Raw genomic sequence first — 20,715 nt, 5'->3', positions numbered from 1 at the left:
GCTCATTGTCATTCAGGACTAATTTGACATGGGGAAGGCCAAGTTTTAGGGCCTGGCATTCCATATCTGCCCCTTTCCTTTAGGGCTCATTGTTATCAGGAATGCAATGGGAGAGGTTTAATTTTTGGCCAATTTCTGCTCCCACTTCCAGAATCACATCATCCCTCCTTTTTCTTGGGAAGCTGTCTTATAGTCATATTATTTTCTATAACAATTCGGTATGCCTCAACAGAATGACTGTCTTGCAGCTAAGCTAATGAACACTGACTATTTCAGAACATTGACTATTTCTGAGACAGGCCAGATACCATTATTTATTTAAGTTTCTTCCTTGGTGCAAGGTGTTTCCTCCATTTATTAACTATTTAATCTTCACATCTTTGGGAGTCATTCGTGTCCCTATTTTATAGATAAGGGGACAGAACACTCATTTGGAGGGGAGTGATGGAGTTCAGAAATTCCGTGACACCTGGTGTGATGCCACACGCCTGTAATCCCAATGACTCCTGAGTCTGAGCAGGAGGATGGAGGGTTCAAAGCCAGCCTCAGCAATTTAGAAAGGCCTTCAGCCACTTAAGGAGACTCTGTCTCAAAATAAAAAATAGAAAGGGGTTGGGGATGTGGATCAGTGGTTAAGCATCCCTGGGTTCAATCCTCCGTACCAAAAAAAGAAAAGAAAAGAAATAGAGCACGTGGGGCTGGGACTGTAGCTCAGTTGGTTGGTAGAGTGCTTGCCTTGCGCGCACAAGGCCCTGGGTTCAATCCCCAGCACCAAAAAAAAAAAAAAAAAAAAAGAAAAAAAAAAAAAAAAGAAAGAAATAGAGCATGTCACTGAGGCTCTTACCCAGGAGGCTGGGGATGGGGCTCTTTTCCCAGGAGACTAGCTTCTGTGAAGCCCGTTTGAAATTGCCGCTTAATGCCAAGCTGGCATGCAGCACAGGCTGCACAAGAATTAGGATTTTGGAGACTCTCATCAGGGAAAGGTGCTTAAAAGTACAGCGTGCAGGAATGAACAGGAGGCAGGCACTAGGGGTACAGCTGTCGCATGCTTACCAACAGCCCTCTCGAGGCACCTGGGACGAAGACTAGACCTGCTGGGGCCGCCCCACCTCCTCCGGGGGACAGGGGCGGGGTCTTGCGAGAGGACTGCCAGGGCGGTGGGCCCGAGACAGCTGCCTGCGTCAAGGCGGTGCTTTGTCTTCTTTCCCACAAAGCCCGACGCAGTGGTGCGTCCCAGCTTGGCCACACGCTGCCAAGGGCAGGCCTGGCAAAGAGGCCTCTCTTCAGCCAGGACTGAGAGCCTCGAGGGCCAGGGGACCTCCTGGGCGAGCTCGGCCGCGCAGCTCTAGCAACGGAGGTCGGCGCGCCTGCTCGGCTGGCGCACACCTCGGTCGAGGGAGCCCGGACGAGGCCTGCCCGCGAGGCCTTGTCCTCTTTGTGCTCGGGCGGGCCGGGGCGAGCCGGTTGCTATGGGAACGCTCCTCGCGGCTCTGGGGGCGGGCCTTGGCGGTCACGCAGGCTCGGTTTGGGGGTGCCGCCCCACCCCCATCCGCATACCATAAAGAATCCCGGGAGGTAGATGTTTTCTCAGGGGCCCCGGAGCTGCATTAATACAGAAGGCGGGATCAGGCTACACCCCACAAACTTCCCTAGATCCCCTCCTGCCAAGGATTTTAACGGTTCTTTAAAGCTGGATAGGGCACTGCAATTTGGGGGATTTGGTTAGGCGGGCCACGCCCGTCCCGCGGTTTTAGGTCTTCCTGGGCCACGCCCCCTGGGGGGGGACTAGTTCTAGGCCACGCCTTTTTCTTGGGCGTGCGGAAGGACAAGCTAAATAGAGATCAAAATTGAGTAGAGCCCGCGCAGCTAATTGCTCGGACTAGAGCGAGCCGTCCTCCGCAAGCGTCTTCCAGGGCCGCCCCACCCCACCTTTTTGACTGCGCGGCGCGCGCGCGCGCGCGACTGATCCTGCGCCTGCGCAGTGCTACCTGCTAGCTCACCAACTGAGAACTCGCACGGAAAGGCGGCGGCGCGCAAAGAGGGAGGAGCCGGCGTGATCGGGCGCGCGCTCGCGCCTAGAGTGACGCAGGAGAGCAGGCGAGTCGGGAGGATCGGGCGGATAGAGTGGCAGAGCCAGGTTGTTGGGTGGACGGTACGTAAGGCCGCTCTGGGCACGAGAGCGCCTATCTCACTGGCCCGCTCGGTTCTAGGAACAGATCCGGGGCAGAGGGAGGAGAACTCCGGGTAAGGGCTTGGTTGCCGCTGGCGCTACTGCTGCTGGGGTTTGCCCGCCAGCCCGCGCTTAGCGGGCCCTGCCAGTCAGGGTAAGTCGGACCCCTCCCGACCGGGCGGATGACTGTGTGGGAGGAGGTCGGGGCCTGTGGGTGGGAGCGGAGTGGGGGCGTGTGTGACGGGCAAGGTTCTTGAGAAGGGGAGGAAGCCCGTCGAACGGTAGTAGTAGCACGACACAACAGTCCTGTCCTCAAGGTGCGTGCCAGGACTTCACCGAGCACTCGATAGCCTTCGTTCTACTTAGCCACTACTGCAGTCTTCCGAGCTGCCTACTGTCAGACCCATTTTACAGGGTGGGAAAACTGAGGCGTAAGAGGTTAAGTACTTTGTTCAAAGCCACACCGCTAGTACGTGAGCGTAGGCTTGTCTGGCCTAAGGCCTGTAATTTTAATATCCTTGCCTTAACCAAGGGAGAAAAAAAAAAATAAAGGAATGAGGTGCTAGAAGCGGGGCGGCGGCGTGAGTGGGAGAGTATGGTTCGAAGTGGAAGGGTGACCCTGAACGGGAAGGGAGTGATTACGGGAGTCGGGAGAGGACCTGAGTTTGGAACTTGGCGGGCCTCCCCCTTCTAACTCGCCGGCCCGCCTCCTTAGTTCTTGCGGCCTCACCTCTTTTCTTTCCAGTTCTTTGGCTTTCTGAACCAGAGCCATTTTGGAGTGCACAGTGCTGGAGCACTCGGTCGTCTTAGACCTGGTCGAATGCGGTTTTCTGGGCAGCGTCTTCGGACACTGTTTCGGAGACGGAGGTTAGCGCGGACCCTGGTGCCATTTCTTGTACCGTGCATCTACTTCCTTTTCCAACTGTCTACGCGCGGCAAAGCCTTTGTTCAGTGCTCTCTAGGGAGGTTCGGTCTAGCGAAGTGATGTTTATTTTTTTCCTTGCACACAGGCTAAAACCCAGAAAAAACAAAAAGAGTATAAATGTACTTTTCCCAAGCAAGCCTGCTACTCTGGACTGCTCGCAGAGGAAACTTGCCGCTGGCTTTATCATTAGTTGCTCTTCAGAGCTTTCCTGGATGAGTAAGGAACTCTGTTTAGGAGTTTACAGATCATCAGGAGCGGTCTGAACAGATGACTGCAGGTCAGCACAGGGCAGGGAGCTTGGTAATTGTGTGTTGTGTGTCTGCCTGCGAAGACTTTTTTCTTTTCTTTTGCGGGGGGGTGGGGGGGGTGCTGGGGATCGAACCCAGGGCCTTGTGCTTACAAGGCAAGCACTCTGCCGACTGAGCTATCCCCCCAGCCCCACATTTTTCTTTTAAAGTTTCATACGTAGCTCCTCATGAGGGCGTCAGGTTTTGATGTCAGCCTGTGAGGCAAACATCGCAAATGATCAAAATCAGCATTTTCTTTAAAAATTCCTTAGGGAGATGCGAAGTTTGTGATTGCCATTTTATTTCTGAGTATATCCAACACGGTCAGATTTTCCTTCAGCTGTGAAAGTTGTTACTGTTGCTTTGGTTGTAACCCACATGAAGTACTTAGGTTACCTTTAAGGGGTTGTGCTATACAAATATTTGGAAGGCACGGAGTCACTCTGCCTGTGAAATGCTGGCGTTGAGACGCTTAAAAGGAGGAAGATATACCCAAGAGAACAGCATGTTTGTGGTTCCTGTCTCAGGCTCATTTTGGAGCAGGTGTTTACTGAGTGGAAAGTGGCAGGCCAGTTGCTGGTATTAAGTCGCTATTTTCTCTCTCCTTTTTTGGACATTACATACAATAATTTGACTTGCTAAGTTAAATGTCCATTGAGTGATTTCTCTTGTTTTGGAATGGCCCATTTAGGGACTTGCAAGCTATTACCTATTTCCCTACAGATTTTCTAGCTAAAGATTGTCTTGCAGATTTTTTTTTTTTTTTTTTTTTTTGGGTATTGGGGATTTTCCAGGGGCACTTTACCACTGAGCTACATCCCCAGTCCTTATTTTTTATTTTGAGACAGGATCTCCTGTCACCCTAAATTGCGGAGAGCCTTGGTAAGTTGTTGAGGCTGGTCTCAAATTTGTGATCCTCCTGATCCTCTTGTCTTGCCTTTGCCAATGTTCTCTTGTGTGGTCCCCGTTTGTCAGATATGTATAACAATGGCAACTTTAATTTTACAGTGGTGAGCATTTTTATAACAATTTGGTAAATGGAGGCCAAGTTTTTTTCTTTATTCCTTTTTTTTTTTTGGTCTATTTCTCTTTTGTTACTTTTGCTTTTTGCTTGAGTGGAAACCTCTCTCAAAAGCCCCAGACTGATATCCACTTCCCCTAAAGAAGTTGTTTTTGAAATGACATCAGAAAGGAAGTACATTTTTCTGTGAGGGAAGTAGGAAGGGCACTGATTTAACATTAAATGGGGATAGAAAATAGTTTTAACTTCTTTTGCAGGGAAAAATCATAAGCATGGTTAGAAATCTAAAATTCTGACTCCCAGCATGTTCTTAATTATGGTCTGATAGTGGAATTCTTCCATATTCAGTGTGAACTTCTGTTTTTGCTGCTGTTTTTATCAGTTAATTTATTAGCTTTTAGTAGAACAAAAACAAGAGAATAAATGGATTCTAAGAAGTTTCTCCCTGTATTTGTTGGGGAGGTACCATATAGTCTACTTAAGTTTAATAAGTATAATTTCAGAAAAACATGTATAAGTGTAGGATGCCTTGAATAAGTGTTCTTAAAGGACTGTTGACAAAGCAGTACATTGTTTTCCTGCTGTTTGAGAGTGACAGTTTTGTTTTGTTCCTGATTCTCATTGTTCCATTTGCCAGTCTTAAGAAAGCAAAGATTTTTCTTACTCTGCCCTTTGGAAACCATTCACTTTCATTTTGTTGTTTCTAGGAAATTGCCCTGAATACATACACTTGAACCCACTATTATATTGTGTTCTTGGGTCCATGTGATGAGCTTGCCTTAAAAGTAAAGGCCCTTAGAATAAGCTTCTAAGTCGGTCTCTTTTTTTTTTTTTTTTTTTTTTTCCCTTAAGATGAGGTCTTGTTATGTTGCTCAGGATGATCTTATTATAGGGCTGGGGCCTTCTGGGATACTGAGGCAGCAAGAAGGCCCTCTTTCAATTGCAGGTTCTTGTAATCAAGTCAGAAAGATTTCAGACAGGTTGTTCAGAGTAACAGGCAGAAGTTTATTGTAGGGATGGGAAAAGGGAAAGGGAATACTCTCAAGGGAGATTGTGTTCTCTCAGATGACTGCGTTCCAGTTATTGAGCTCTTGGAGAAGTTTCCAGAGTCTTGCTCAGGTCCGCCTCTTGAATTTTTTTATTTTTTTATTTTTTATTTTTTAGTTGTAGATAAACACAATACCTTTATTTTATTTATTTTTATGTGGTGCTGAGGATAGAACCCAGTGCTTTGCACATGCTCAGCAAGCGCTCTTCCACTGAACCACAACTCCAACACGCCTCTTAAGAGCAGAATGACATCAGACTTTCAAGTCCCTACTGCCATGACCACTGTAGGTCACTTTGGCCTATTCTGACCAATTGTGATTGGAATCCGTTCTTAACAGATTTTATGGTTAGGGGTTATTATCCTTATTTCCCTGAATTCTGGGGTCTGGTCTGTGAAAGGGTCACAAAAGTTCCTCCCTCTACTTCAAAGTAATTTGTACTCTTCTTATTGACATTACTTTGGGACTGCATTCTCCTGCAGATGACAGGTAGTTTGCTGAGAAATGTGATATATTCAGTCCATTTAAGCCAAATAGGTTTGTAGATAAATTGCTTTTTGGAAAAGAAAACAGGTGTGTGTGTGGGGGGGTCAGCCCAGTGGGCCCATTTTACAGAATTATTCCCTTAATCCCATGTTCCAACCATTCATGTCTGTATGTCATCTGTCAATCTCGAACTAGTGATCCTCTGGCTCAGCTCTCTGAGTTGCTGGAGTTACAGGTGTGGTGCACTGGACCTGGCCATAATATGCTTTTTGAGTTTTTTTGTGGTGTTGGGATCCATCCAGGACCTTGAGCATGTTAAACATGAGCTCTATCACTGAAGCCTCTCCTTTGGCATTTGTTGTAGTAACAGTATTACCCTGAGGCCACATGATATTTAATTTTGTCTTTAGAATGTTTCTCTTCCCCAGTTTCATCCTGGAAGCACACCATAAATTATTTATACCTGACAGCCTTTCTTCTTACTGTTAAATTGCTAGTTTTTTTTAGACAATATTATGTGTTTAAAACTAGACATTAGTAACAAATTTTGATTTTCATTGTGGTCGTTAAGGTTTCAAATTAGCAAGTAAAATTAGTTTTTACTGTTTAAATCCTACCCTTCATAATCTAGTTGCATAACTCTAAAGATTTAATTGTCTCCAGTCATATTTGACTTGGATTGTGGGGAAAAATAATTTCCTTTCTTGGGGAATGCAAGGAGTTGTCCCATGTCCTTAGTCATCACAGGTGTAAAGACACGAGTGTGGATCCTTGAGTGTGAGAGTTTAGGTCTGTGTTATTTTAGGCTTTCAGAGATCTCATGTGCATTTAAAGGTCTAAAGTGATTCTTTAAGAAATATTTCCATGATTTGCTCTCTTTCCAAAGTGATGTCAAAGTCACGGAAAAGGGCATATTTTGTAGACCAAGGGACTAGTTTAGTCTTTAGATAGTCTGCAGAGTGCTGAAAACTGGTTTAAAGTGTTTTCAATTCTGTGCTGAAGGGCAGCTTGGGTATATATCCTTCAATAACTTTAGTTTCTTCAGGTTAACAAAATTGTGTGTGTGTGTATGTGCTCATGTTTGTCTGTCTTGACAAAGGAAAGCTTTCTTGTTACATAAAATGAAAAATAAATATGCTGATGTTCTCATTTTAGCTTAAACTAATGAAGGCATGGCAAAATGTCGATGTTTTTGTTTTGTCGACATACTACTGTACTAACTTAATAGATTTCAAAATATGTTTTTAAATCTAGATCAGATCAAACATTGGTGATCAGATCAAGCATTGTCTGGATTACCTTCTCACATAGTTAGCTAAAAGTGACTTCTCAGGTTTCTTCAGGATGCCTGCAGCACTTGTAGAGAATAGCCAGGTTATCTGCGAAGTCTGGGCCAGCAATCTAGAAGAAGAGATGAGGAAGATCCGAGAAATCGTGCTCAGTTACAGTTATATTGCAATGGTAAGGAGCTCTATTCTACTTGATTCACTTTCTTGTTTGGACTTAAGGAATGTTTAATGTGAGATTTTGGAAAAAAAAAATTATATTTCAGTAAAGTCTTGGTAAGTTAAACTGCATGGAGGTGTTTTTTTTTTTTTTTTTTTGGCAGTGCTGGGGATCGAACCCAGGGCCTGTGCTTGCAAGACAAGCACTCTACCAACTGAGCTATCTTCCCAGCCCTTGTTGTTTTTATGAAGCACGAGGGTGAACAGTGTCTCTGAGGAGGATGTAATCTCTAGTATCTTAGATTTTTCTGTAGTGTTACTCTGAAAACTCTTTAAAGCAGAAGTTGAGTCAGCCCACAGGGTGTATCTGGTCCACTGATAGGATGAAGTTGACTATAGTGTCTTCAAAAATTTGTTGCTAGCATTTAAAAATCATGAGCCCTCACTTAAATTCCAGATTTCTGGCATCTCTGGAAAAAATATGTAGATTTGGTATTCCTCCTTGATATCCAGTGGCTGGAGAGGAAAGGGTATTTTGGTAATGTCTCCTGTAAGAGGCATGTGCCTATTTTACTCCAGGGCCCATTACTTGTTACCGTTTTCATAGCTAGCTTGGTTTATTCTTTTATATTAGTTACTTGTGACTTGTGTTTTAGAGGTAATATCATTATCTTTTTTTTTTTTGGGTACTGGGGATTGCACTCAGGGGCATTCAACCACATCTCCAGCCCTATTTTGTATTTTATTTAGAGACAGTCTCACCTCACTGAGTTGCTTAGTATCTCACTGTTGCTAAGGCTGGCTTTAAACTCTTGATCCTCCTGCCTCAGCCTCCCAGCCACTGGGATTACAGGCGTGTGCCACTGCCTCCAGCTATATCATCAAGTCTTCAGCCTGGTATTCAGAATTCTGTGATCTCTGTTTAGTCTTTTTATTCAAAGAAAATGTGGTGTTTTGTTATTTTTTTCTGAAAGACTATTTCACTTCCCTGTAGTCTATTTTAATTTATATATTAACTATCAATCTAGAATGTTCTTAATTGATTAACTGTCTGCAGTTAATCAATTAACTGCTTCTACATCTTACCTTAGTTGTTTGTTTGTTTATTTATTTATTTATTTTTTGCACTACTGGGAACTGAACCCAGGGGTGCTCTATAATTGAGCTGTATCTCTAGCCCTTTTATTTTTTATTTTGAGACTGGGCCTCAGTAAGTTGTTAAGGCTCACCTTGAATTTGTAATCCTTATGCCTCAACCTCTGGAATAACTGGGATTCAGGCATGGGCCACTGCATGCAGCTGCCTAGGATTTTTAAATAGTTGTGCAAAGCTTTATGGTTCTAGTGCTTTTTCAGTAGATATCAAAAGATCACTATTTTAAAAGATTGTGCCCAAGTGTTGGGCTTATCATATAACTTTTATAAATTGAAGCAAAATTTTATTTGTGTAAATTTTAATTTCTGAATTATTAATTTGTGAAACCTAATGAGAGGCTTTTTCCTTTTCTAGGACACAGAATTTCCTGGTGTTGTGGTACGACCAATTGGTGAATTTCGTAGTTCGATAGATTACCAGTATCAACTTCTGCGGTGCAATGTTGACCTTTTAAAAATTATCCAGCTGGGCCTTACATTTACAAATGAGAAGGGAGAATATCCTTCTGGAATCAATACTTGGCAGTTCAATTTCAAATTCAACCTTACGTAAGTTTCTGAGACATTTCTCAGTGTTACTTGTTGATCTGTTATTATCACTGCAGACTGTGATTTCTTGTTGATTTTTACTAATTTTAAGTTTTGTTTCTACTGAACCCAGCTAGATGTTGGACAAAATAGAGAATGGAATAGGGAATCTTAGAAAATAAAGTCCCCCTTAAAGAATTCTTAAAACTTAACATAAAAGACAACGTTGGTCTGAGAGTGTAGATCAGTGGTAGAAACTTGCGTAGCATGAACCCTAGATGTAATCAATCCCCAGCACCAAAAAAAAAGAAGACAACTCAATTAAAAATTGGTGCCAGGCATGGTGGTTCATGCCTGCATGCCTGTAACCCCAGCTATTGAGGCAGTTGAGGCAGAAGGATGGCAAATTAGCAAGACCCTAGGCAATTTAGTGAGACCCTGTCTCAAAAAATCAAAAGGGCTGGGGATGAGGCTCAGTAGTTAAGCACTCTTGGGCTCACTCAATCCCAGTATCAAACAAAAACAAAAACAAAAAAAACACACACATGACAAATGATCTGAATAGGGGTTTTCCCCTATCTTTCTAAAGGGCCAGTCAGCCCAGGAAAGGATGTTCAACATAATTAGTCAAATCAAAACCACACTACTTCACACCTACTGGAGTGGCTATAGTCAAAAAGATATGGCTTAGAATAATATTTAATGATTAACAGAATTCAGCATAACATAATTGAGTGTTGGAGAAAGTGTCGATATGGTAGAATCCTTATACATTGCTGTTGGGAAATGTAGAAATCTTTGGACTATTTTGGATAATTGACAGTTCCTCAAAAAGTTAAAGAGTTGCCACATGACCCAGCAGTTCCACTGCTAGGTTTATGCTCAAGAGAAGTGCAAACTTATTCATGCAAAAACTTGTATGTAAATTTTCATAGCACATTTTTCATAATAGCCCCAAAAGGAAATAATCCAAATGTCTATGACTTGTCAAATGGATAAATAAAAAGTGGTATGTCCATGTGAAATAATGTTATTATTTTATGAAAAGGAATGAAGTTCTGATTCATGCTCCACATGGAGGAACCTTGAAATGTCTATTTTTTAAGGAAAAAATATCGAGGCTGTCATTTTGCTGATTGTATGAGCTAGTGTTAAGTGTATTTTTTATCAGGTCCTATTTCTTTAATACTGCTTTGTTAAACTGGTCATTAGGTACACATGATAGTTAAGAATAATTTTTTGACTGTTATTCATGTTACAAAATCTCTGAGGTTCAGATAATTTTAGGAAGTGATTGAATCTTTGAAGATTAAAGTGGTTTTCTTTATGATTATTTCGTGCAATTATATCTGGAAACAATGTGAAATCTAGTTAAAAAGAAGTTATTTAGCTTAATATATTTTCTTATTTTTGTATGTTGTGGTATTATAAATATTACTGTATTTAAATTGATGAATATAGCTTTACAGTGGAATATTATGCCACGGTTAAAAAGGATGTTATTGAGTATTGATTTGGAAAGGTAATCTGTCGTACATAGATATAGGAATGTAGCTATATATGTGTAGTTAGAGAAAAATAGTACTAAAAAAAGTTATTTCTGTAGGGTAGAATTATATCAACATTAATATGTATTTTTTTAAAGAGGAAATTTGGAGCTTTTGTAATCAGGACATTTAGCTGGGGCAAAATTCTATTTTTTTATCTGTCACAGAAATAAGATTTTCTGCTTTATATGCTTGCTGGAGTACTAGACGAAATGAAGGATCTATTTTTTTTAAATAATTTTTTAGTTGTCAGTGGACCTTTATTTAATCAATTTATTCATATGTGGTGCTGAGGGTTGAACCCAGGGCCTCACACATGCCAGGCAAGCGCTCTACCACTGAGCCACAACCCCAGCCCCGAATGATCTATTTTTAAATTATGAAAAGTATTTCAAGAATACGTATACTATAAATATAAGTTGGTGGCACTCTTGTTGCCTACTACTTGTTTCATGATCCACCAACTAATTAGGAGAACACTTTGTTTTTCAGAGAGGACATGTACTCCCAGGATTCCATAGACCTCCTTGCTAACTCAGGACTACAATTTCAGAAGCATGAAGAGGAAGGTATTGACACGCTGCACTTTGCAGAGCTGCTTATGACATCAGGAGTGGTTCTTTGTGACAATGTCAAATGGCTTTCATTTCACAGGTCAGTTCCAGAGAATGTGTATCTTTCTTGGTGTTGGGCTACACTATAGCAGAGCATTGAATTCTTTTTTTTTTTTTTTTGGTGCTGGGGATTGAACCCATGACCTTGTGCTTGCAAGGCAAACACTCTACCAACTGAGTGAGTTCTTAGTTATTTTTGCAGTTCTCTTGGCTCTGTTCTGTTCATCAGTAGCAGTTAGAAGTTGAAAATCGTACCTGGGCACTAGTGCATTCCTGTAATCCCAGCTACTCCGGAGGCTGAGGCAGGAGGATTGCAAATTCACGGCTAACGTGGGCAACTTAGACCCTGCTTCAGTAATAAAAATAAAAAGGGCTAGGGATGTAGCTCAGTAGTAGAGTACCCCTGGCTTCAGTCCCCAGTACTAAAGAGAAAAGGAAAATGATACTTATGTTTCACTTTTTCAGAAAACACTGAACACCAGTGCTCATACTGGTTTGTTTTACACAGTATTGGACCCATCATTTGGCCATCAGTGGGTGTCTTTCCAAGTGGAAAGATGGAGGTTGGAAAGGATTACACAGTTGGTTGTCTTTTCAATTGTCTTGGAGTTTTCCAAATATTGAAAATGCAGATTCCTGTTAGGAAGTATATTTTACCTTTTCAATACTTTTGCATTTATTTATTTATTTATTTTATTTTTAATTTTTGGTACTGGGGATTGAACCCAAGGGCACTCAACCACTGAGCCACATCCCCTGCCCTTTTTCATATTTTGAGACAGGGTTTCCCTGAGCAGCTTAGGGCCTCCCTAAGTTGCTAAGGCTGGCTTTGAATTTGCAATCCTCCTATTTCAGCCTCCTGAGCCATTGGAATTACAGGCATGCATAACCACACCTGGGACTTTTAGATTTTTGATGAATAAAATCCACATTTATGCTGGGTGCAGTGGCCCTTGCCTGTAATTCCAGTCGCTCTGGAGGCTGAGGTAGGAGGACTGCAAGTTCAAAGCCAGCCTCAGCAAAAGTGAGGTACTAAGCAACTCAGTGAGATTGTCTCTAAATAAAATATAAAATAGGGCTGAGGGTGTGGTTTAGTGGTAAAGTGCCCCTGAGTTAATCCCTGGTACCACCCTCCCACCCCCAACAAAATCCACATTTATAAATCCTTGGGTTCTGTTGTATATGTTCCACAGTAGCCTGTTATATGTTACTTAGTAGAAAGTTCACAGTACAATAGGGCATACTATTTTGGGAGATTGAAAGCTCCTAACATAAGATAGCATTTTAAAGTGGTTGACCATTGGGATCTGATAACTGCTGCTTTTTTTTTAATTTCCTTGCTTTATTCTCTCTTGTAGTGGCTATGATTTTGGCTACATGGTGAAGTTGCTCACAGATTCTCGTTTGCCAGAAGAAGAACATGAATTCTTTCATATTCTGAATCTTTTCTTTCCATCTATTTATGATGTGAAATACCTGATGAAGAGTTGCAAAAATCTTAAGGTATACTATATTTTTATCAATATTAGCTAAGAGGAAAAACAGAAAATTTTGCTTTGTTGCTGTGTGTTCTGCATGCATCCTTTAGTGTCTGGTAGGTGCCAGCATTCTGCTAGATAGGGTTTCACACAGAACTGATTGGTACAGGATTTTGTGTGGCAGTTGTCCATGCAGGGTGACCTGCACATGAAGGGAGTTCTCTGTTTCTCTCATCCTGAGGCAGCAAGGCAGTGCTCTTCACCTGAGGCCCATAAAACTAGTGAAATAACTGGCAACATGAGGTGTATGTTCAGTGTATTTGAGATGGGCTCTGTACCGTCCTAGATTTTCAGAAGGTTCTTTTTTTTTTTTTTTTTTTTTTTAATGTCCACAAGTTAGGTTTTTAAGACAACATAAAGAATCAGGAGAAAAGGCACATGCCAGTAATCCCAGCTACTGGGATCCAGGAGGATCACAAGTTGAAGACCACCCTGGGTAATTTAGTAAAACCCTGATACAAAACTCAAAAAAAAAAAAAAAAAAAAAAAAAGAAAAGAAAGAAAGGATCTGGGTGTAGTTCCATGATTGAGCACTTGCCTAGCATGTGTGAGGCCCAAGGATTGATCACCAAAACCAAACCCCTGCCCCAAGATAAAAACAAAAAACATGTATGTAAAAAAAGGGTTTGTTCTTTCTTTAAAAAAATAATCGACCCTTAAATAGTTTTGTTTTTTTGTGTTTTTTTAGTGCCAGAGATTGAACCAGGGGCACTTAACCACCGACCCACATCTCCAGTCCTTTTTTATATTTTATTTAGAGACAGGGTCTTGCTGCATTGCTTAGGGCCTTGCTAAGTTGCTGAGGCTGACTTTGAACTTACGATTCTCCTGCCTCAGCCTCCCGAGCTGCTGGGATTACAGGTGTGTGCCACTGCACCCGGCTCAACTCTTAAATAGTCTTAACTGGTAAAATACCCCATTCATATATGAATTCTTATTGCCTTAATACAAAATACTTAATGACTCAAGCCCCCTAATTTCTCATAAAGTCAAGCTCCTCAAGAGTAAAGAAACATTATGGAATACAGAAAACATAAAGTGAGAGTTTACAGACCTCCCCTCAACTAACTTTCCTGATAGTGGACACCAAGAAATATATATAAAAGACACACAAAAAGGGTCAAGGCCTTTGACCTCTGAAACTTCACTCCCCTTTCCCCAGATAATCTAGAAATTAATGATAAAGTGCCACAGGCTTGGCAGAAAGTCTGAAAAGCCTGTGTTTGTGTTTCATCATCTTCTACATCCCTTCTTTTAAAAATAATTCCTCTCAGAGGGTTCTTGACCCTAAAAGTTCAAGAAGTCACTACCCTAATGAATAGTTGGCAGAAGAGATTTGCTGTCTAGAATTGGATCAGCATTTATCATTTCTTTAATCTTTTTCTATGTTAAAAATGTAGTAAAGAAAGGACCCAAAACCAGAATGTAACACAGTGTATCAGTTGGAGGGAAGGAAAGAGTTAAGGACCAAAAAGAGTATTGGGAGGCCTATTAAGTAAATGGCCTCACTTTTGCCACCATAATAAAGTGAACTCGAGAGTGAACTTGGTTGAATGCAGTAGGGCAGGTTTGGGTCTGTAATACTGTTTTCTGGACATCTCCAGGGAGGTCTTCAGGAAGTTGCTGATCAGTTGGATTTGCAGAGAATTGGAAGGCAGCACCAGGCAGGCTCAGACTCACTGCTGACGGGAATGGCATTCTTCAGGATGAAAGAGGTAACACTCTTTGACTACGAGGACCTCTCTGAAGGGATTTGCTATTTAGAAGTGGATTGGCAACTAACTTGCTGAAGGCTGAGGAGGTTGGAGATCTTTGTGGGCTGAGTTTATCAAACCTTTGTAGTTTCTGTTGGAAGTCAGTGGCCATTCTGAGAGCAGTTGTTTTTGTTTATTATGGTGTGCCAACATAATCAAATGTAGTTTGAGAGGGAACCACTTCAGAATACTCAAGTGTTCTTAAGCATACTCAAGTCCAGAGTATATTTGGTGTTCCTTGCTGCTCTAATCCTTTCAGTTGTTTGCTTTTCTTATTTCAAGAATAGGGATACATTTGTTAGACCACTCATTTATTTATTGCTGAATTCTGTTAATTGTTAAGTATATTGAGTTTACTATAGCTCCTAATAAACACTGAATATTTCCTTTGATTTCTTACCCACTTGAGTAAGTTTTAAAATATATTTGAAGAGATAGAGGAGTGAGAAACTGCTTTGAAAAATTGAAAAATGAAAATGATTTTATTGACACCTTTGAGAAGTGACTTAGATTGATACATTTCCTTTTTGTTATTCCTAATCGTAAACCACAACTGTTAACTATGTTCTGGGAAGTTGTGTTAGTCAGCTTTCATTCACTGTGATAAAATACCTGAGATATTCAACTTAAAGGTAGAGAAGTCAGTTTTGGCTCACGGTTTCAGAGGTTTCAGCCCATCGTTATTGACTTTGTTGGTTTTGGGCCTGTGGTGAGGCACACTCTGGGAGAGGGTGGTGGAGGAGGTCTGTGCACCTCCTGGTGGCTGGGAAGCAGGGAGAAGGAGGGGCCAGAGTCCCAGTATCCCCTTCAAGGGCATCCCTAGAAGTCTAACTTACTTCCAGTAGGCTTCACCTCCTAAAGGTGTACCACCTCCCAGAAATGTCACATGCTGGGGACCAAGCCTTTCAGCACATGGCCTTTGGAGGACATTCAGGACCTAAGCTGTAACATTCTGTGTTTAATCACCAAAGACTCGTGTCCATCTTACAATGCAAAATGCATCCAGTCCATCTCCAAGAATTCTCAGATTCTTGTATTTCCAGCATTGCTCCAAACTCAATGTTCAAAATCTCCCAAGACTTAAAGCAAACTCAGCTTTTAGTCCCTGTAAAAATAAATAAACTAAAGTACATAGTTCCAAGATAAAATGGCATAAGGTAAACATGCCCATTCCAGAAGGGAGAAATAGGGGCATAGGAAAGGGAAGGACTAATCCAAACCAAGACTGAGAACGAGCAGGGCTAACATTAAATCCTATAGTTCTATGTCCAGCATCCTGTGCACAGGGTGGCATGACATGAGTTCCAAAGAACTTGGGCAGCTGTGCTGTCATGGCTACAGACCATGTGGCCACTTTTGGGCTGGTTCTTCTTGTAGCCTGTAGCTTCCCTTGGTAGACAGTTTGTGGTCTCCCTGAGCAGATGTTTCCTGTTTTGGGCATCTAACTTCCTGGGACCTCCATTGCATCTTTGGCTTTACTGTCACAAATTCATGTATCACACCTTCATGTGTCAGGGGCTGCTTGCAGGCATTCGACCCTGCCATACACTGCTTGGTTCCCAGGCTTTCCTTTGAAATCTTTTTTTTTTTTTCCTGTGCTGGGGATCGAACCCAGGGCCCTGTGCTTGTAAGGAGATAGCACTTTACCAACTGAGCTATCTCCCCAGCCCCCTCCTTTGAAATCTTGGTAGAAGCCTTTGTGATACCATAACTCTTGCATTGTGCATGCAAAGTCAGCATCACATGGACTCTGCCAAGGTTTATGGCTAGCCTGAGCTCTTCCTGGGTTCATTTGAACCTGGGTTCATTTGAATCACAGCTGCAACAGCTTTAGTGCTATGATAGCTGAACAAAGGAAATAAGAAAAACAATTCATAGGCACCTCTGTTAGCGGGGAACTCTGGGGTCTATTCTCAAATCTTTGAGTCTGCTTTAGGTGGAATCTTGCTGATTCCTGAGATGTCCTCAAGGCATCTTTCCTATTGTTCTAGTGCTAAGTATTTTGCTTCCTTTTAATGGCACTAATCTTTTTGGTAACCACATTCTCCTTTGCCCCAGCTTTAAATGGACGTCTTTTCTGGACAGATTGCAAGTTTTCCAGATCTTTTCTGATTTTTGCTCAGTTCTCACTGTAGATCTGGCTAAAAAAAGCCAGCAGTATCAATGCTGTGCTTTCTCGCAGTTTTCTCTGTCATATAAACTTGTCTTTCATCATTAAACTCAGCCTCTTATAAAGTTTCAGGGCACAGACAAAATGGAGACAAGTTCTTAGCCAGAATGTAATACAAATGAACTTGAATCCATTTCCCAACAGAGTCTTCATTTCTCTGAAACCTCATTAGCACAGCCTTTACTGTCTGCATTCCCATCAGCATTTTGGTCTTCTGGGCTCCCACCAGAATTGCCCATTAATCTCCACTTCTAGCAATCTAGGCTTTCTCTAGCCTTTTTCCTGTACTTTTCCAATTTCCTCCTGCAAACCAGTTCCAAAGACTCTGATCCATATTGTGAGGAACAGTTATCAGCTTTCTGTGTTAGTTAGCTTTTCATTGCTGTGATGAAATACCTGATACAATCAACTTAAAAGGATGAAGAGTTTATTTTGGCTCATATTTTCGGAGGTTTCAGTTTATGGTTGGTTGACTATTGTTTTTGGACCTATGTCAGACCAGCATTATTGGGAGGTTGTTCACTTTATGGCGACTGAGAAGCAGAGAGAAGGGAAGGGCATTTCCCCAATGACCTAGTTCCTCACACTAGGCCCCACTTTCTTAATGTTCCACCACCTCCCAGTAGTACTACAGGCTGGTGACCAAGCTTCAGTATGACCTTTGGGGGAAACATTTAAGATCCAAACCATAACAGAAGTGTTTTAGGTCAGTGGTTCTCAACTGGGGATGATTTTGCTCCCTCAGTACATTTGGTAATGTAGACATTTTGGGTCACCGTAACTTGGTGGGGGAGGATGGTGTGCTGCTGGCGAGGAACACTGCTAAACATCCTGATGCACTGGATTGCCCCTGCCCAATAAAGAATCATCTTGCCCAGTAGTGCCACTGTTGATACCCTGCTTAGGTGCTTAGTGTCCATTATCTCATGCCTCATAACAACTTTATTATATCATCCCATTTTATACATAAGAACCATGGCTTAAAAGGACTTGAAATGACATTGCCATGTCACAAGGTGAGTCAGTCTGAGTCCAGAGCCCAAACTTGTAACGGCTGTCTTGCCTGTGAAAGAGAAGGGGCAGCGGTACTAAACAGCACAGCACAGGGATCCTGGCAGTAAGCACATTCCTGGGAGGTCCAAGTTTGCTTCGGAGACAGTATATATTTAGAGAAAGAAGAATGAAAAGACTATGTGCGGAAAAGGTCCGGAGGCCTTTTTTTTTTTTTTTTTTTTCCTGAAGTTAGTTTGATTTTGAGAGAGCTGAGGGGTTGGTGTGCTAGTGTTTAGACTTGGCGCGACTCCTGGCCTGATTCTCACTGCAGTTCTCTGTCCTATTCTGCAGTTGTTTTTTGAGGACAGTATTGATGATGCAAAGTACTGTGGCCGGCTCTATGGCCTAGGCACCGGAGTGGCCCAGAAACAGAATGAGGATGTGGACTCTGCCCAGGAGAAGATGAGCATCCTGGCGATCATCAACAACATGCAGCAGTGATGGCGGCAGGCTCTGCTGGGTGGGCCCGATCTCAGAGTGGTGCTTCCTGTGCTGACTGTGTACTCATCTTCCCCAAGAGAGAACACTTGAGCAAACTGTACCCACCATCTGCATTGAGCAGAAAGACTTGTTTTAATGAAGACAGAAGATGTCTTTATTTTAGATCCAGAAGAGGGGAGTTTGCTCTGAATTTGTAAACGAGTCTTCCCTGTTCCTCATCCCCACGCCTCTCCTCTCCAGCTGCCTCCTACCACCAGCATCCAGGGCTCATTTGACACCTTTTTAAAATATCCAGGACAAGTCTGAAACAAACTAGTAAAATGTATATAACTCTTACCTGTTGTCATTTTTTTTTTTCTTTTAAATTTGTTGCTAATCTCTGATGGAAGATTCTTGCTAAGATTCTCAGCTGAGCTGAGTGCTTCCAGGGCAAATGGTGTTCTTGGGAAGTGGGTTATACATCTTATTTGCCTTTCCTTTTTTGACCCTTCTTGAGGACATTTGCTTTCCTCATACTTTGGTAGTCTTTTATGTACTGTTATATGGAAATGAATTGCCCGTTGCTGAAATTTGAAGACATTTTACATAATCTGTCTACCACCCTTCATTCATGATCAACTCCAGGTTGGACATTAAGTTGACCACTCAAGTATCTTGAAGTCTGTGCTCCATTGTGCCACTGAGATTTGCTCTCACTCATGCATCATCTGAGGTCATTTTAAGTTTTCAGATAATGAATTCGATCCTGAAGGAAATGAGTAACATCAGATTTTGGGGTCTTACGCACATTATATTTTTAATAATCTGATTTCAGATGGTCATCTGTGTTCTCCAACCTCTTCTCCATTTTCCCTGTTTTTCCTTTCAGCAAACGCAAGGAGTTAGGTGGATTAGTATGAGTACCAGGAATGTGATTTTTTAAGAAGGTTACAGTAGTTACTTATAAACAGGGCAGTCAAGGAACTTGGCTTAGAGAGACCTCTTGGAGTAATATCCCACAAATGGGAATAGGAAGCTCAGGACTTTTGTTTTGTTTTGTTAAAACTAACCATTTAAAAGTACACTGTGATTTTTTTGAATGACTACAGAATGGAGTTTTGAAAAAACCAAAAACCTCTGGAATGGCAGAAATAAAAACCGGTAACTCGCTGAAGTGGATGAATAGCCTTGCATTTTAAAAGCTTATGGAAAACTCAATTTGAAATGAAAAAAATGTCAAGTATTATAAGCTGGTATTTAAGATGCTTGTAAATATTATTTATGTTTTTAATTTTGTAAAATAAAGATTTTTTTAACCACCGGTATGAAGGTTTGGTCTTTGAAAGATGGAATGACATGGGAGGGTCTTGCCTTTATTATTGTGTTACATACAAAGCATTGCACTTGGTAGGAACTTGCTAATGAGCACCTGTGTACAGAATTATCTGCTTCATACCCCCTGCTGTCAGGCTTTGCCAGGAAACCAATTTAACTTTATTCTTTGGGGCCACTCATTATCTGTGATGGATTAGCTTATTGCTAATTAATGGAATTCTTTAGGACATATTGAACTTCATGTAGTCTAGACTTGGCTCATGGCTTTATTTTCAGCCTTTTCTGTTGCACAAAAATGTGGAATTACAAGCCCAGAACAGATACAGAATTTTAAAAGTTTGTATTAAGTTCAGGTTTTGCTGTTGCCCAGGCCAAGCTTGAACACCTGGGCTCAGGCCTCCTGAATAGCTGGGACTATAGGCATGTATCACTGTGCCCAGCAGATCTAGAATTTTGGCTGGGAGCGAGGTCACATGTAAGAAGCTACTACCTAAGATCTGGAAAGCTGTAATCATCGGTTCATAGTCAAGGTACCCTGGCATGCTGGTGACTCAAGTCTTTTACAGATGTCCTTCCAAATTTGGATTAAAATAGGGACTTATCTTTTCTACAACTGAGAACAGAATTACACATTAGGAGAAATGCTGAGATGAAGGGTTGTTGAGTAGGGCTCTGGTCACTGCATGGGAGAGGTAAGAGATTAGTAAAGTGGTTTTAACAAAAGAGCACAAATTTGTTAGAAATGGCCACAGCTTTGCATTGTGTGTAAGTGGTTACCCTCAGAAAAGGATGGCGTGGAGGGGTCAACTTTGGGTGTAGTTCAGTCCTATAGATACTGCCTGATGTTCTTGAATTTGTGTTGTTAAATTGGTATGGTGGGCTGTCAACCACAAGCCAAAGCTGGAATGAATGAGGTCAGTTTAGAGCTCTTTGTAAGATGAAGCTATCAATGAGTTAATTTTCGGGGCTGGGGAGATAGCTCAGTCAGTAGAGTGCTTGCCTTGCAAGCACAAGGCCCTGGGTTTGATCCCCAGCCCCGCCAAAAAAAAAAAAAAAAAAAAAGAGTTAATTTTCTTGTTTATTCAGTCAGTGAATTTTCATTGAGCACCTACTAAATACTAGACAATTGCTAGGGTCAAAACATAGAAGACAATCTCTACCCTCACTGGAGTTTACAATCTACCCTGTGTTGTCAGATAACTCACACAAATACAATTTA

At 41.9% G+C, this 20,715-nt stretch overlaps 1 protein-coding gene across 5 annotated transcripts; it reads left to right on the top strand.

Moving 5' to 3' along the window:
* Positions 1 to 1,966: 1,966 nt before the first annotated feature.
* CNOT8 (CCR4-NOT transcription complex subunit 8) lies at positions 1,967 to 19,484 on the top strand. Of its 5 annotated transcripts, none has more exons than XM_079146066.1 (8): positions 2,162 to 2,324; positions 3,181 to 3,372; positions 7,272 to 7,399; positions 8,893 to 9,086; positions 11,105 to 11,266; positions 12,585 to 12,729; positions 14,369 to 14,479; positions 18,033 to 19,484. In XM_079146066.1, exons 2-8 carry the CDS (start codon positions 3,363 to 3,365, stop codon positions 18,180 to 18,182), a joined length of 900 nt encoding a protein of 299 aa, XP_079002192.1. In that variant the 5' UTR covers positions 2,162 to 2,324; positions 3,181 to 3,362; the 3' UTR covers positions 18,183 to 19,484. The 5 variants fall into 5 exon arrangements, with proteins under 5 accessions (XP_079002195.1, XP_079002192.1, XP_079002196.1 ...); XM_079146068.1 differs by having other exon boundaries at positions 2,166 to 2,324; positions 7,193 to 7,399; XM_079146069.1 differs by lacking the exons at positions 2,162 to 2,324; positions 3,181 to 3,372 and adding an exon at positions 1,967 to 2,097 and having other exon boundaries at positions 7,193 to 7,399.
* Positions 19,485 to 20,715: the final 1,231 nt, after the last annotated feature.

Source organism: Sciurus vulgaris, assembly GCF_902686455.1.
Source record: "Sciurus vulgaris genome assembly, chromosome: 6".
In the NCBI taxonomy this organism is placed as follows: domain Eukaryota; kingdom Metazoa; phylum Chordata; class Mammalia; order Rodentia; family Sciuridae; genus Sciurus; species Sciurus vulgaris.
The sequence above is the reverse complement of the archived record's forward strand: the minus strand, read 5'-3'. Positions and strand labels throughout refer to the sequence as shown.

Coding starts and splice junctions, on each gene's coding strand:
- CNOT8 (XM_079146066.1), top strand. Junction 7,400..8,892: donor GTTACAGTTATATTGCAATG/GTAAGGAGCTCT, acceptor TTCCTTTTCTAG/GACACAGAATTTCCTGGTGT. Junction 9,087..11,104: donor AATTTCAAATTCAACCTTAC/GTAAGTTTCTGA, acceptor TTTGTTTTTCAG/AGAGGACATGTACTCCCAGG.